This window comes from Eptatretus burgeri, chromosome 11 (genome assembly GCF_056783735.1).
Source record: "Eptatretus burgeri isolate ZD-2024b chromosome 11, Ebu_testis_v1, whole genome shotgun sequence".
Classification (NCBI taxonomy): Eukaryota; Metazoa; Chordata; class Myxini; order Myxiniformes; family Myxinidae; genus Eptatretus; species Eptatretus burgeri.
In genome coordinates this window covers 61,334,984-61,350,352 of record NC_140971.1, presented here as the reverse complement: position 1 = coordinate 61,350,352, position 15,369 = coordinate 61,334,984, and the positions used below count along the sequence as shown (strand labels likewise).

Here is a 15,369-nt window from a genome sequence, read left to right as displayed (position 1 = left end):
AGGTCCCCAGTTCTTAATATCCAAGTGAGGGATGGTAATTCCTGCCAGGTAAGCACCAATCCGACAGTTTATAGTCCAGTCGAGAATTTAACCCATATTAAATAGGAGGAGGAGATTGGGACTATACTCTGTGCAGAGCGTTGGTGCTGCTTAAGCAGTCTCCTATATTAAATAGCGATATTAAATAGCAGGGAGGGAAGTTTGCTACCATTGCAACAATCTTATCAGGGCACTCACTGTGACGCATTGTCATGAGTTTCTCTTTAAGCGTCAATATTGTTCATATCTGGACCTTCGATGTCTTTCCCATCAATATATTGTTGCATAATTTTTAAGCATGTGTTGTTGTCTTGCTGGAAAAAGTATTTCCGTCCAATAATTTGTGTCCTTGAAGAAAAGCAGCATTGTTAATTATAATTTGCCTCATCTGGAGCCATAACTTTTGGGTATAACATCAACACCAAACTTCCATTGATCCTCAAACATGTTTCACTGTAATAAATTTACACATGGAAAAAATGTTAAGCATGCTTACAAAATAGTGCTGTTTGTTAAAAATAATATTTAATCAAATTCTTAAATAATATTAATTTAGGTTCCCTCACTACACCCCATTTCTTTTGTCCTGTGTATTTTTTTTCATTGGCCGGATATTGGGTGGTCGCTGGACTACAGTTATTCTCAGGTTTTCCGTCTGTCTGTTTGTATGTAATGGACAAATCTGGAAGCCAGAGGAGTCAACCGATTTTGATGAAACTTGACTGGTCGAGTTGTATGCTTTTGACCAGGACTTTTGACCAACTGGCTTTTGACCAGTTGTATACCAGGATCTAGTTGTATGCTTTTGAGCACCGTTGCTATGGACGCCACCGTTGCCTAGCAACGGAACATTGAAATTTTTGAAAAAATCTGAAAAATATTTTTTATGTATTTTTTTTTTCGAAAATCAAAAATCTGCTTCTGCGCTTTTATGCGCACTATAATCAACCTCTTTGTCAAAATATTTTAGCCCGATCCGTCAAAAACTGTATGACTAGTATGCAATTATATAGCGATCACCCGTGTCGCCTACCGGCTTGTTTTCACTGTTTATTTGCTTTTAAATTTGTCTTCTCCACAATTGCTTGAGCAATTTACATGGAAGTTTTTTCCACATGGAACCTATGATGTCAGAGTTACTTGGATCAAATCTGTGACATCATAGGTAATGCGGAATGTCAGCCATATTAGAAAAAAGGCCAAACTTTGCACGTCTTCTCTGGAACCGCTCAATGAAAAAACTTGAAACTTGGCATAAATCAGGAACTAACCAATGGGAACAACATTTGTAAACCGAAGACATCATTGGTGCCTTAATGATGATGTCATAACCAGATATGTCGATTTTTTTTTATCTGATCAATACGAAAATTTTTGAGCTGATCTATGAAGAATTTGGTTCAGTGAAAAAAATTGATGACATTCTTGGTTTGGCAGCCATATTTTTTTTGAAAAAAAAAAACATTCAAAAATCTTCTTCTCTGAAATGACTAAACAGATCGAGAGGAAACTTTACAGGTATGATCGACGACACTTGGGGATATACGGTTGATCACTGAAATGTCATCGGTCACGTGATCTTGTAACCACATTGGATTTTCACGAAAACCTTGAAAAATTTTCTCTCAAACTGCTGAAACGATCGAAGCGAAACTTTACCTGTGTCATTGACTACCTTAGGGAAGTATGATTAATCGTTAAAACATCATCGGTCCTCTCGTCTGGCAGCTGGATTGGAATGAAGGGAAAAAAAGTAAAAAAAATTCCTCTGAAACCACTTCACTTATCAATGCAAAACTTTACAAATATGATCCAATGCAATTGCTGCACAGAGTGTGAAAACTGTGACATCAACGGTCATGTGGTTTGGCAGCCATATTGGATAGACAAACTAACCTTGTACGATGAAAACGAAACTTCACAATCGTGATCGAATACCTAAGCCTGTTAGTCACACTTTAAATTTATGACATCGTTGGTCACATGGTCGGGCAGCCATATTAGATTGAAAAAAAAACATCCTTTAAAAATCTTCTCTGAAACCGCTTAACAGATTGATGTGAAAGTTCATATATATGATCGACTAAGCATGATAAATAAAGTTCGATAAGTTTAACATTATAGGTCATGTGGTTGGGCAGCTATATTGGATTGAAGCTAAAATCTTTTTTTTAATCTTCTGTCAAACAGCTGACCCAATCGACATGAAACTTTAGTTTTGTCATCGAGTACCCATGACAATAAAAGTTTGATAACTAAAACAACACTGGTGATTTTTAAAGGTTATCCTTCAATCAATTATAGCTGCAAACCATATGACATGTGATGTTATCATGATCACAACTTTTTCCTCATGGGTAGGAGATAATATATTTCAAGTTTCTCTTCAATCAGTGAGGTGGGTGGTTCCACAGAAACATTTTTAAACATTTTCCTTTGATCCAATATGGCTGCCAACCCGTGTTAACTATGACGTCATAGTTCTCAAACTTTATTCCTCATGACTTGCGGTTTTGTGAGTACTGATGTAGAAATCACCGCTCGCAGTTGTAAGTGGCAGTTCTTTGGATGGACTAGCCATGCAAAATATAGTTTGACTCTATTTCGCATGGCTCTCGCTGCGAGCAGTTATGTGGCACATCTAATCATAATTTTATGTCTATTGTGCCTTTTTGCCAAATAATTATTCTTCAAGGAGAAAGGTAGAACTGACAGTGGAACAATTTTCCTTCAAGCAAAAATGAAATAATCCTCCAGGTACAAGCTGTATTATCCATTCATCACGAGGCCAAAGCAATTTTGCACATCCTGCACATACAGCAACTTGAAATACCACTTTCAACTGGCCAAGGTTTGGAGAAGGTAACAATCTTGTTGTGTACTTCCATTGGTGGATTGTGTTAAGCTGGCTCGTCGAAGACTTGGTGAAACCATAATATTGCAAATTATTGGGATGAACTATGCTGGGATATCCGACAGTGAAAACGGATGTCAACTTGTCTTTCATCGGACTGTTTTCAGCAGGTTTGTCCACAAACACCACAAACCAATGATGTTGAAGACGGGCCTTGATCTGGACAACACAGGTTGAGCTGAAGAGAGAAGATGCAGCTGTCATCAACCTTGTCAGATGTATTCCTTTTGCCATGTGCACAGTGTTGCACCATGATTAGAATCTCCCTCGGAGGTTCTCCACAAGAACTGTTGGGAACTGGCTTTATGCTGCAGGTTACAAAGCCAGCAGACTGACAAAACACCCTCTTCTCACCTCGGAATTAGAACACCTCACCTATTGTCAGGTCAGTCCAGATCAGATCTGTGATTTGCTACAGGTATCATGTAAACCTTTACAAACCGAGTTCATGGTCAGGTTGGCGGCAACTGAACCGTCTCCCCCTCCAGGTTTTCTGCTGAGGAGGGTGTATGATATGGACACCCAGCAGGAATAAAAACAAAACCTGTCAAGGGGCGAAGGAGCTCCTTGTGAGCCAACGACCATCCATATCCATTGCAAACCTTTGTCTGCAGATGCCATCCTGCAGTTGGGTTACTTTTTGTCGGAGTTTGGTGGCAGGATTTGCACTCGGACCACCATAAAACCCTTCCCTCCACAAAACACAAGAAAACCGGGAAGAAAATTGAAAACCCCTTCTCCGTGGGTGAACCTTCTGTGCAGCTGATGACGGGATTGGGGCAAATCCTTTGGGACCCCCACTCTTTAATGACAGGAAGAAAACCATGGGGTGACCCCCCCCCCCCGGGTCAGATTGTGATAGTGTGTGTCATGGTGTTGCTGAGGTGTCATCCACCAGAAGGTGGTCTCCTTGGGTTAACCTGAAGCGGTCCCTTGTGGTGGGTGCCTGGAATATCCTATCCCACAAAGAGGATGATCACCTGTCTCTGTTATCCTCTGAGCTCTAACATTTGAACATCAGTATTTCAGCACTCTCTGAGGTTCAGAAACCAGGTCATGGCGAGATCATGGATTGTGGTGACACCTACTATTGGTCTGGTCGCTCTGATAGTTGCCATGCCCAAGGAGTTGCTCTAGCTGTGTCCAATAAGCAGATTCCAATGGTAATTGAGGCAACACTGGTCAACGAACGTATTAAGAGACAAAGGATTCGTCACTACTTGGGTGTCGTTTCTCTGGTCACTGTATATTCTTTGAGTGAGGCGAGTGATCTCACCATGAAGGACACATTCTATGCCACGTTCGAGTCTATCGTTGATCAGTGCCCCAGGCGAGATACTCTTCTCATCTTGGGGGATTTCACTGCATCGAATGGAACTGATAAAGAGGGTTATGAGACGTGTGTTTGTCCCCATTGGTCTGGAACTGTGAACGAGAATAGCATCAAGTTCCTTGACTTTGCAAGTCATGGACTCAGGGTGGCTGGTTCATGGTTTCAGCACCCATAGGCTCGTCGCTAGATTTGGTATTCCAAGGCTTCTGTGTGGCAAAGGAGATTGACCATATGCTCATTTGATGGTCGCTGGAGGATGATCCTGATCTGCATGGTCGACTGGAGTGCTCAGCTCCACAATACCGACCACAGGTTTGTGGTAGAAATTCTAAAGTTGCAGCTTAAATCCAGGATAATGGTCCCATCCCAGCCTTGGCTGGATGTTGGCAAGCTCAAGGATGATCAGGGTAGCTGAGGAGTTTGCGAACAGGCTGAGTGGAAATTTGGGGGGGTCTGAGTGCTTTTGCGAATCCTGAAGAGTCGTGGAGTGCCTTCAAGACCACATCCTTGATGTTGCCAGTGGATGGCTTGGAACTCACCGCAGGGCAAAGAAGAATTTTGTCTCTCAAGAGACATGGATACCATTAAACAGAGTCGCAGGGCTAGGCTTAATGGCGGAGTTGAGGCATAAAACTGTGTGTGCGCTGAGGGTTGACAAGGAAGCCTATGTGTGAGGAATCTGTGAGGGGGAATATCATCATCATCTGTGGTCAGGTGATTCTTGTCCTGCTTCCAGGGGAATTTGCGCATTGCATTGCTCCAAGCCCATCCCTCGGTGTACTGCAATTAGAGCGGAGGGTGGAGGGCTCTTGACAGAGGAGACCGGAGTGAAGGCCCGCTGGGCCAATTAATTTGACCGGCTCTACTGGACTGATCCACCAGCTGTTGAATTGGATGTGAGGGATGTTACATTCACTGTTGCTCACCCTCCAATCAACTGTGATCCCCATTTGTTTGTGGAAACATAGGCTGTGGTGAACCGGTTGAAATGGGCGAAAGTTCCAGGGATCTGTGGCATCCATGCTGAACTTCTCAAGGCTGGTGGAATGCTGTACTCATGTCAATGCATGCAGGTCTGTGCTCTGCCTGGAACACAGGCATCATCCCAACTTACTGGAAGAGGTGCCTTGTTGTCCCTCTCTGGAAAGGGAATGGTGATCGCCATGACTGCAACAACTACCGAGGAGTGATGCTGCTCTCAATGATGGGCAAGGTCTTTGCTTGGATAATTAAATTCTTGATTGGGTTCACCACCACCTGCTTGAGCACCAGAGTCCAGAGCATTCAGGCTTTACACCAAAAAGGTCAATGATTGACCGTATTCTTGCCCTTCGGGTCCTCACCTAATGCATATGAGAGATTTGGCAGGGGCTGCTTGCAGCCTATGTTGATCCCTGCAAAGCGTTTGATTTAGTGAATCAGGAAACCCTCTGGAGGATTCTTAGTCTTCCTGGGGTGCCACCAAAACTGATAATTCTGATGTGTGAACTATACTCTGGTACTAAGAGTGCTGTGAGATGTGGTGACACCATCTCCGACATATTTCCAGTTGTTACTGTTACTAGCCCCCACACTTTTCAGCACTTATATGCACTGGATTATGGGGAGGATATCAGAGAGATCAAGTTTATGTGCATCATTTGGGAATGTCAGCATCACTGACCTTGATTTTGAGATGATGCCATCATCTTTGCAGAGACTCTGGAGATCCTTTTGGGGGACCTCGAGGTGCTGAATGAGGAGTTGTTGCCGCTGGGATTACGTGTTTGCTGGGTAAAAACTCAGATCCAGACTTTCACTGATATATTGGATGCTGCTAACTTGTCTGTATGTGTTTGTGGTGAGTATGTTGAGGTCACTTAGATATTCACTTACCTTGGCAGTGATATTCATATCTCTGCGAGCTGTGAGCCAGAGGTCAATAGATGTCTGGGTCGGGCCTGGGGAGTCACAGATTCACTGGATCATGGGGTCTGATGCTGTCGGTACCTGTGCAGGAGGATGAAAGTCTGCATCTTCAGGTCCTTCATGCTTCCAGTCTTGCTCTACAGATGTGAGTCTTGGATTCTGACCAAGGATCTGAGACAGAGACTTAATTCCTTTGGTACCAGGTCTCTTCAGAGAATCCTTGGCTATCGCTGGTCGGGCTTTGTGTTCAACAAGCAGTTGTTGAGAGAGACTCAAATGAGATTTGTTACCTGCATAGTCCCTGAGCGTCAGCTGCAGCTGTATGGACATGTGGCTCGTTTTCCTAATGCTGATCCTGCTCACCAGATTCTCTCAATGAGGGAGCCTTTTGAGTGTGGGAGGCCAATGGGCCAACCACATGTCTCGTGGTTGCAGAAGGTTGATCAGCATCTCAAGGAGATGGGGATGGGCCAGGCATCTGCCTGGGGGATGGCCAGGTGGAGGCCCCTGGAGGACTGTCAGAAAGTGGATGCAGCGATGCACTGCTCCGGCGCATGCTCCTATACCTGACCTGACCTGAATGAGAAGCTGTCCACTTGGCATGGTGTTAGGCATGTCAACATGATAATCTTGTATCCTGTGGGATAATCATCGTTCTTATGAGAGCCGGTTTCTCCTTTACACAACTGTTGGTGGAACTCAGGTTTGGCAGCAACCAAATACAACCTATACACCCAAGAACATTATGGAGTACATCCCTTTTGGTAGTGTGTCTGTTATTACATGGGGCTAGCTAGCAGTTACGATTTTAAACTTGACCTTGTCGCTGTAGACGGTGACATCATAGGTGAAAAGTAAGGTACTGTTGGAGGTATATTTTGGATTGTATTCATGTGACACATTTTAACAACCATCCACTTCTAACAAGATCTGTATTTGTGGATGACAATTCCAGACCCCACAATTCTCATGCAGTTACTAACTTATTGCAGAAGGATGCCATCACAGCATTACCCTGACCAGCAAGGTGTCATGTTTTAAATCCAATAGAGTACATTTGGGCCATCATTGGGTGTATATTTAAGAAAATTGACCCTTCCTGTGCAGACATTGGCACAATTCCAGGCGAATTTGCACCAGGAGTAGCAATAACTCCCTTTGGATTCTCTCCGGCAGCTTCTTCAGGAGAAGAGAAAGAGTGTTGCAGCAGCCATTCATTCTTATGGTGCTTACACACAGTATTGACTTTTTGAGACATCAATTCCATTGTTACATCATTGGATGTCATTACAAAGAACCCATGCAAGTATAGGTTTATGAAACTTGGTTTTTTTATACCCCCCTGAAGCTTTTTCACCTTGATTCTTCCATTCAGGGATTCAAGCAGGTGATGCACCACTATCTTGTGCAAACCTCCCCATCCCCACCCCACTTCCTGATCTTTTCTACCTTTGTCCTCATTTTTTCGTCATTCTTTCCTAAGCTTGGTTTATCCAACTCTGCTGCCACATTCAGTGAGTGCATTGCCTTTTTTTGTTTGTTTTTAACCCTCTGTCACCTCACTCTTCCACGAGCTGAGATGTTATGTAAAAAAAATTCTCGACTTGGAGTATTGATATATATATTTTTTTTTGCATGGAGTGTTATTCACCAATCTCAACTGATTTCTACATCCGAGTCATACGATGTATATTTTGCAACAGTCTTCATAACGGGAGAGCCAAAATTGCTGGAGATAATCTCCCAAAATTCCCGAGCATGGTGGCGGTCACTCACATGTGCTGCGCCACAAGCGGTGCGATTCGGTTGTTTGTCAATTGGGTCTGTACACCAATATTATGGGCCAAGTTCTTCTCTGTAATCATCTTGTTATGCTGGAGGAAAAATCCATGGCTAAAAAAACAAAGCGACAAAATTAAAAAATAATGGATTTAATAAATGACAACAATAAATCAATGTGATTGTTTAAGCAAAGGTTGGGGGGGGGGAGATGACAGTTGACGGAACCTCTTATCCAAACACAAAATGGACTCATCACCTACCTTACATTAATGTAACTCTGTACTCATCCAAGGAATACAAAACAGAGTAAAAGAGAAAGATGGTGAAATAGAGGTGGGCGGCTTCCCTTGAGGGATGAGAATGCTCTGCGCGATAGAGCACCAGTCGGTTTAGGGGTTGTAACGGCTCATCCTGGCTGCTGAAATTTGGCCTTGCACTGGTTTGTACTAGGCTCCTACTGTCTTGTTCTGCTCCGAGCCCCCTTGCACTGTGATCTCCCACCTTGGGCATTCTCCCTCCACTCTCTATTCCCACTGCACTTTCAGTGTTCACTTCTGCGATCACTTAAATACGTTAAGCCTTGATGTTACATGCCACCGTTCACACCATCACATGGAAGCTTGCACACGTGGAGTCGCCATCCTACGGAAGCTGATACACATATAAAAGATAATTCACAATGGAGAAAAAATTAAGAGACATCAAATACCCTACCAGTCAAAGGTTTTAGAGCACCCCCATTTTTCCAGTTTTTCCTGAGAGTTAAGCAGTTTAATGTTTCAATGTACTCTGAAATTAAAGCATAGAACAAATAAACAATTGCAGATAAAAAAAAGATCATGGAATCGTTTTGTTGAACGAAATTTTATTTAAATTTTTGACTCATCAAAGTAGTCACCTTTTGCAGATATAACAGCCGAGCATACTGTGGCATTCTTTCCACAAAGGAAATCAAATATTGTTCGGAAAGTTCTTCCCAACACTTTTGCAGAAGTTCCCACAAATGTGTTGCACTTGTAGGTTGCTTTGCTTTCACCCTTCTGTCCAGTTCATCTCAAACCAGCTCGATGGGGTTTGAGTCTGGAGACTGTGCTGGCCATTCCATGATTTGAAGCCAACCATCTTGTTCTTTTCTTCTTAGGTAGTTCTGAAATGGCCTGGTGGTATGTTTTGGGTCATTATCTTGCTGTAGGACGAACCCCTGAACAACTAGTCAGAGACCAGAAGGTATTGCCTGGTGCTGCAAAATGCTGTGGCAGCCCTTTTAGTTCTGGGTGCCAGTCACTCTGTGCAAGTCGCCGACTCTGGATCCAGCCAAAGAGCACCAGATCATCACGCTTCCTCCTCCATGTTTGACAGTTGGTGTAACACACTGAGGAACCATCCTTTCACCTACTTGACGGTATACAAAAACCCTGCATGATGAACCAAAGATTTCAAATTTTGATTCATCGTTCCATAAGACCTTCTTCGAGTTTTCAGTAGTCCACTGGCGGAGCTTCATGGCCCAGGCAAGCCTCTTTTTCTTATTTTGCCATCTTAGCAATGACTTTCTTACTGCTATTCGACCTGTCAAACCTGCAGCTCGAAGTCTTTTCTTCATAGTTGAAACTGAGACTTCCTTACTTTGACCAGTGTTAAGCTGTGCTTGAAGCTGCTGTCCTGTGAGCCGCCTATCACGCAAGCTGTTGAAGCTCAGAAACTTATCTTCTGATTATGTTGTGGCATTGGGTCTGCCAGAACTCTTCCTGTCAGAGTTTCCTCCAGTTTCCAAGTGCCTTTTGTTGGTGTTGGAATTTTCTCACTGACACCTTGGCTTACTTTGCAATTTCTCTAAAGGAAATGACCTCCACTTTTAAGGGTTATGATGGTCTGTCTGTCTTCCTTTGTTAATTGCAATTTCTCTAAAGGAAAGACTTACACTTTTAACGATTATAATGGTCTGTCTGTCTTCTTTTGTTAATTGTCTTTTTCTCGCCATTATGATAACAATATATTACTTCCTGCAGTGCAATATTGTCCAAATAATGCTTCAGAGGGTGGAGCAACACAGTTTGTTCCAACACTGCTTTTATACAGACAGAGGGTTTGTCACTAATCTACAAAAGTTGGGACACCTGTAGGAATTGTTTGCATCAACTTTCAATGCTTAATTTACTTCCATTGCTGCAGAACAGCTGCAGTTTCTAACCCATTACTTGTTCCCTTAAAAGGGCCTTTTTAACAACTCTGAAATTTACATTATTTTTCAGGTTTTGGTAACCTAAACTTTTTTTTAACCTCTGGCAGTTTACCACTTAGCTTTGTACCATTTCAGGTTATTCACTTGACTTGAACTGCTTAAATTTCAGTAAAAACTAAAGAATAGGGGTGTTCTAAAACTTTTGACTGGCAGCATGCAGTGGCATAAACCTTATAACTTACAGCAGTGGTGGTATAGAAATACAGTTTGACTACATCATGGTTAGGAAATAATATGTAAATGAAGCAAAGGATTACAAAGTTTTCTCAAATGAGACACTGACCACCTAACACAGAGTAATGATGACAGATCTGATGGGAAAGAAAATAAAACAATACAAGGTGAGAGGTAGACAGAACATCAGGTGGTGGAAGCTCAATGAACCAGAAGTGAAGGGGAAATATAGAGAGGTGTTGGATAGACAGCAAAGAAAAAATAATCTATGGCACAAGTGGAAGAAGACTGGTGTAACTTGGTGGGAGATATGATTGGGAAACCTGGTGAAGAAGTGTGTAGAAACTTTTCATCAGGGAGGAGGAAGGCTATAAAGGAAACTTGGTGGTGGACTGAAAACACGGAGAGTGCAGTTAGAGAAAATATTGTTCTGTTAAAGAAGTGGAAAGTTGGTGCTTGAATAAGACAAAGAACAGTACAAAAAGGAATGTAAACGAAGTGATTGCTGGAGAAAGATCCTTGGCCGTGGAAGAAATATATGAAAGTCTGATACCAAAGAGGGATAAAAAGATGTCTTTAGAATAGCAACTGCTAGGGATGGATGAACAAAAGATGTGGGAAACGTCCAGACAATTATAGATGTAGATGACATAACTTTTGGGAAAGAGGATGAAATTAAAGTGAGGTGGGACCAGTACTTTGGCTTATAAATGAAGAAAACCCAAGAAAGAAAAGACAGAAGAGGTAGTTGTAAATCAAGTAATGATAACTAGCATCAATCTGGAAGAAATCAGTACAGCATTGAAAGGAATGAAAAGTGGCAAAGCAGTGGGACCTGATGAGATAGCAGCAGAAAAATGGACCTGTCTCGGTGAATATGGGATTCAGGTCTTGAATAAACTATTCAATTTGTTATGATAAGAGAGTAAATTCCAAGGGCATGGAGGCAAAGTATTCTGGTAGCAATGTTTAAAGGAAAGCGGGACTTCAAAGAATGTAAAAACTACATGGATTAGAGATTGAAAGAAATTGTCGGAAACATGCCCGAAAGAAGCCCCACACGGATGCCGTTTTTGTTTTGAGACGAATGATGTAGAAATACTGCGAAGGTCAAAGCAGCATAACGTTTGTGTTTTTATTTTATTTTATCATTACGTTTTTTTTTGTATACATAGTCGAGGCTCGTGACTTCACTAATTATAGTGAAGGCTTATTACCAGGTGCCTTGAGAGGGTCCCATGTATCTCAGAGAGGTATTACAGTAAAACGTTGTACATTTCCTGCAGTGTGACCACTCCTTGGCTTTTTTCACAAGATCTTGGCTATTCTTTGTTCACCTTGGTGTCTTAGTTTTCTGTAAGTTTTCTTGGCGTGTAGGTTTTCTATTATCATCGCTTTTCCGAAACCTTGTGAATTCTTGGCTTTTTTCATTTGCTCACCTTGGCATTTATGAAAATGAGGAGTTGTCACACTGATGGCCTGCACCTGGGGTGAGTGTTGTACTCTATATATATATATATAACTTATTACAAAACGGTAAGCTATCTTTTTTTCTTAATGTGCAAATCTTGTTTTGTAATTTCCCTGGAATTGCTGGTTCAGGGTGACATTGGAGCTCCATATCTCCAACAAATTTTTTTCTCACGCCCCATTATATATAAGCAGTCCATCGTGAAACAATGATTATTGGTCGTTCATGAGATGAACATCATTGTTGAGGCAATCATTTTGTGTTGAGGTAATTTGCTCCTGATTTCGTTTTTATCTGGGTATGCAAAGTTATTTTCTTTGGAAAAGTAGTTTCTTCCATGCCTCAAATGATCCGTCATTAAAACGGCTTTATTCCCACAGTTCTCAAAGGAGTCATCTGTCTCGCAAACTCATGTGGATTCCAGTTGGAGTGCGATTGTTTGCTTCTTTCGTTTGTTGTGATCGTTTTTTGAGACTTTCGCAGAAGGAGCTCGGTGTTCATCAGTGTGTCGGCATTTTATTTATATATTATGTGAATACCTTTTTGAATGAGCCTTCTCTGCAGACCCATTTACCATCTTAATTTTTTTTTTTTCGAAATTACTGAGTGGTACGTGTAAGATGTTGAAACGATCCACAGGCACAGTCTTTTTACTTCCATTGCAGGCTCGGAGCAACTATGCAGTTTGTTTGTGATGATGGCTATGTACTCCTGGGTTCCAAAAGCATCATCTGCCAGCGGGTGGCTGATGTGTTTTCTGCGTGGAGTGACCAGCCTCCTCGATGTCAAGGTGAAAAACACACTCAGCACACCACCAGGGTAATCAACAACGCCACACTGAATATGACTAACAGTCGATACAGTTGGCAGGGTTTCTAGGCAGACTGAGTTCGGCTTTGTTCGCTACATGGGTGGATTTCAGGATTCCTTTAAAAAACAGCACTTTGAAGAAGCATACCATTAAAGAAAAATCTTGTGAGTTGGTTTTTGGTGACCACAGTGATGTTTTACTAATGAAAACTATTTATCATGACAGTGAAAACTTTATATGGATAACGTTAATGGTTTCTTCATAATAGTTTATGATTATCACAGATAATAATAGGCTGAACATGGCATATCATGAGAATTGTCGAAGTGTTCCCAAACAACTAAAGTGATGGTTTGAGGCATTGCTTGGGGTCCATTACTCATTCAACTTTGCCTTTGTATCTAATGTCATCATATTTACATCACGGTGTCATCATCTTATGATAATATAGATATTTAATTCTGAATTCCATACAGATGTTTAAATCTATATAAACATATAGATGTTTAAATCTGAATGGATGAAAAATTCTTGCCTGCTTGGAATATTTGTTTGTGGAATCGATATGTAAAGAAAAAGAATTTCCTTTGCCGAAGAGTTTTATAGTTGTGGACACAGACTTTTCGCGATGTACACGCATCAAAGCAAGTTTTCAAGACTTTACTGTTTCTCTCTCATACCTTCATGGAGATATCTTGAATATGATATTTTTAATACTGCATGTACACTGATAGGTGCAATTTCCAACAGAACACACCGTTTTAAAGACGGAGCGTTAAACTAAATGCCATTGTCATCGTTCATGCGCATTCAGAATTGGGTCAAATCCAAACACCAAACTCGGTATATTGTTATCCTGAAGGTCATATACTGTAAGAGAACATTGTTCCGTACGAGGAAAATTTATCAGAATGCTAATTCTCGTCCAATTTCACACAGAACATTTTCACGTGTGTACATGGTGGCCTGAAAGTCACTTTACCCTTTCCCAGTAAAGCATTCGTTCTTAAATTATTTTGAGATACAGGTTTTATTGTGCAGTACAGTACTTACAATCATTAATCAGTCATTACCTTTGTAACCCTGGCCGTTCGTCTGTTTGTATTTCTGTCTGTGAGCAGGATAGCTCAAAAAGTTAAGGACAGATTCAGACGAAACTTGGTGGACAGGTTGGCTGTGTTACGAGGACAAGTTAATTCAATGTTAATGAAGATCCAAATCTGGATCCAATAATTTTTAAAGAGGTTCTTCACCATTGAGTGATTCGGTCAAAAATGATATGCAGTACAGTATAGCACGATATCTCAAACGGTTATGGACGGATTCGGACGAAACTTGGTGGACAGGTTGGGTGTGTTACTAGGATTAATTACTTCAATTTTGCTGGTTAATTTTTAATATTCATTGATTCTTCACCATTGAGAGATGGGGCCAAAAACGATGTTTTGCACAATATCTTAAAGCATTGTCTATGGATTATAACAAACCTTGGTGAATGGTTTTTGGTAGGTGACCTTAACAAGCTGATTAGATTTTGGTGTGTGCCAAGTCCTGTTTAGACATGTTGTATCGCATTGGTGGCATCACCTGTGCGAAAGAGGCCACGACTGCAGTGCGCAATTCTTCAATCGTCTGATTCCGGTTTATCGACACTTTCCCTTGATGAAGCCCAACAAAGAGTTGGTTGGAGTTATGAGATCTGGACGATGTGGTGGCCACCGTAGTAGAGGTGGTAATGATGCTGAGCTGCGTCAAATCCATTGTTAAGGGAACGTTTCATTGAAATGGAATGCAAAATGCATGGGTGCACCATCTTCTTGAAACCAGACACTTCCAATTATTCTTTCTTATGTGGTGTGGTGCCAGATAGTTGTGGTGCCGGATAGTTCCTTCACATATGCTTTTAAGCTATGCCGTTTACTGGTACATCAAAAAATATGGACCAAACGAATGTCTTCATGTTATTTCTGCCAATATAATCGCACGTGGAGGATGCTGCTCCAAGTCCAATGTCAAATGTGGATTTTCTTTTGATCAGAACACCATATTTCATGACCAGGAGCTTCAATAGTTGGCACATTCATCTGAAAACGACACTTTTCCTCGAGAAATGGCAGTCAGGAAGGTGTCAAGCAAGACATCACATGGAGCACAATGCCGATCCATGTCGGCATCACTCAGTTCATTCACAAACGATGGTCATCAGGCTTTCAACTGAAGACCTTTTTATGTTAGTTTGCATCGTGGTCCATGGTATGACAAGTTCACTGGCTGTCTTTCTTGTTGACTTTCTCGGTGACCGGTCAACTGATGCCAACACAGCAGTGCACATGTTTCTTATTGTTACCGATCTTCCTCTGCGCTCCTTGTCCTTCTTATCTCCTGTTTCAAAAGCCTGCTTTTCTCACTTTAACAATGTCCACTTTGCTGGAAAAGGTTTTCCAAAGCATTCTGTGAAAGCTTTCCGCACTGACAATTGTTTGCATTATGTGTGTCTTTTCATGCACCCAAACACAAGTAACCAAAACCGCTCTTCGACACGGTAACAATTTGTGTCTGCCATGCCGTCTAACTTTGTTCTTTTTCCTGCATCAGTGAGTCAGTTTTGCCGTGTACCATGGCAAGGGAGAGTGGAAGAGAATGGGGGGGGGGGGGCGAAGGTGCGAGAAATTTAGCAGGGGTAAATGGACTTTTG

At 41.7% G+C, this 15,369-nt stretch overlaps 1 protein-coding gene across 4 annotated transcripts in view; it reads left to right on the top strand.

Moving 5' to 3' along the window:
- The window catches only part of LOC147017206 (CUB and sushi domain-containing protein 3-like), an 879,227-nt gene that overhangs the window by 348,602 nt on the left and 515,256 nt on the right, over window positions 1-15,369 (top strand). For all 4 annotated transcript variants that reach the window (XM_085846657.1, XM_085846658.1, XM_085846656.1 and 1 more), the window contains one exon: window positions 12,529-12,653. In XM_085846657.1, coding sequence (XP_085702783.1) covers window positions 12,529-12,653 — 125 coding nt within the window. The remainder of the gene's footprint in view (window positions 1-12,528; window positions 12,654-15,369) is intronic.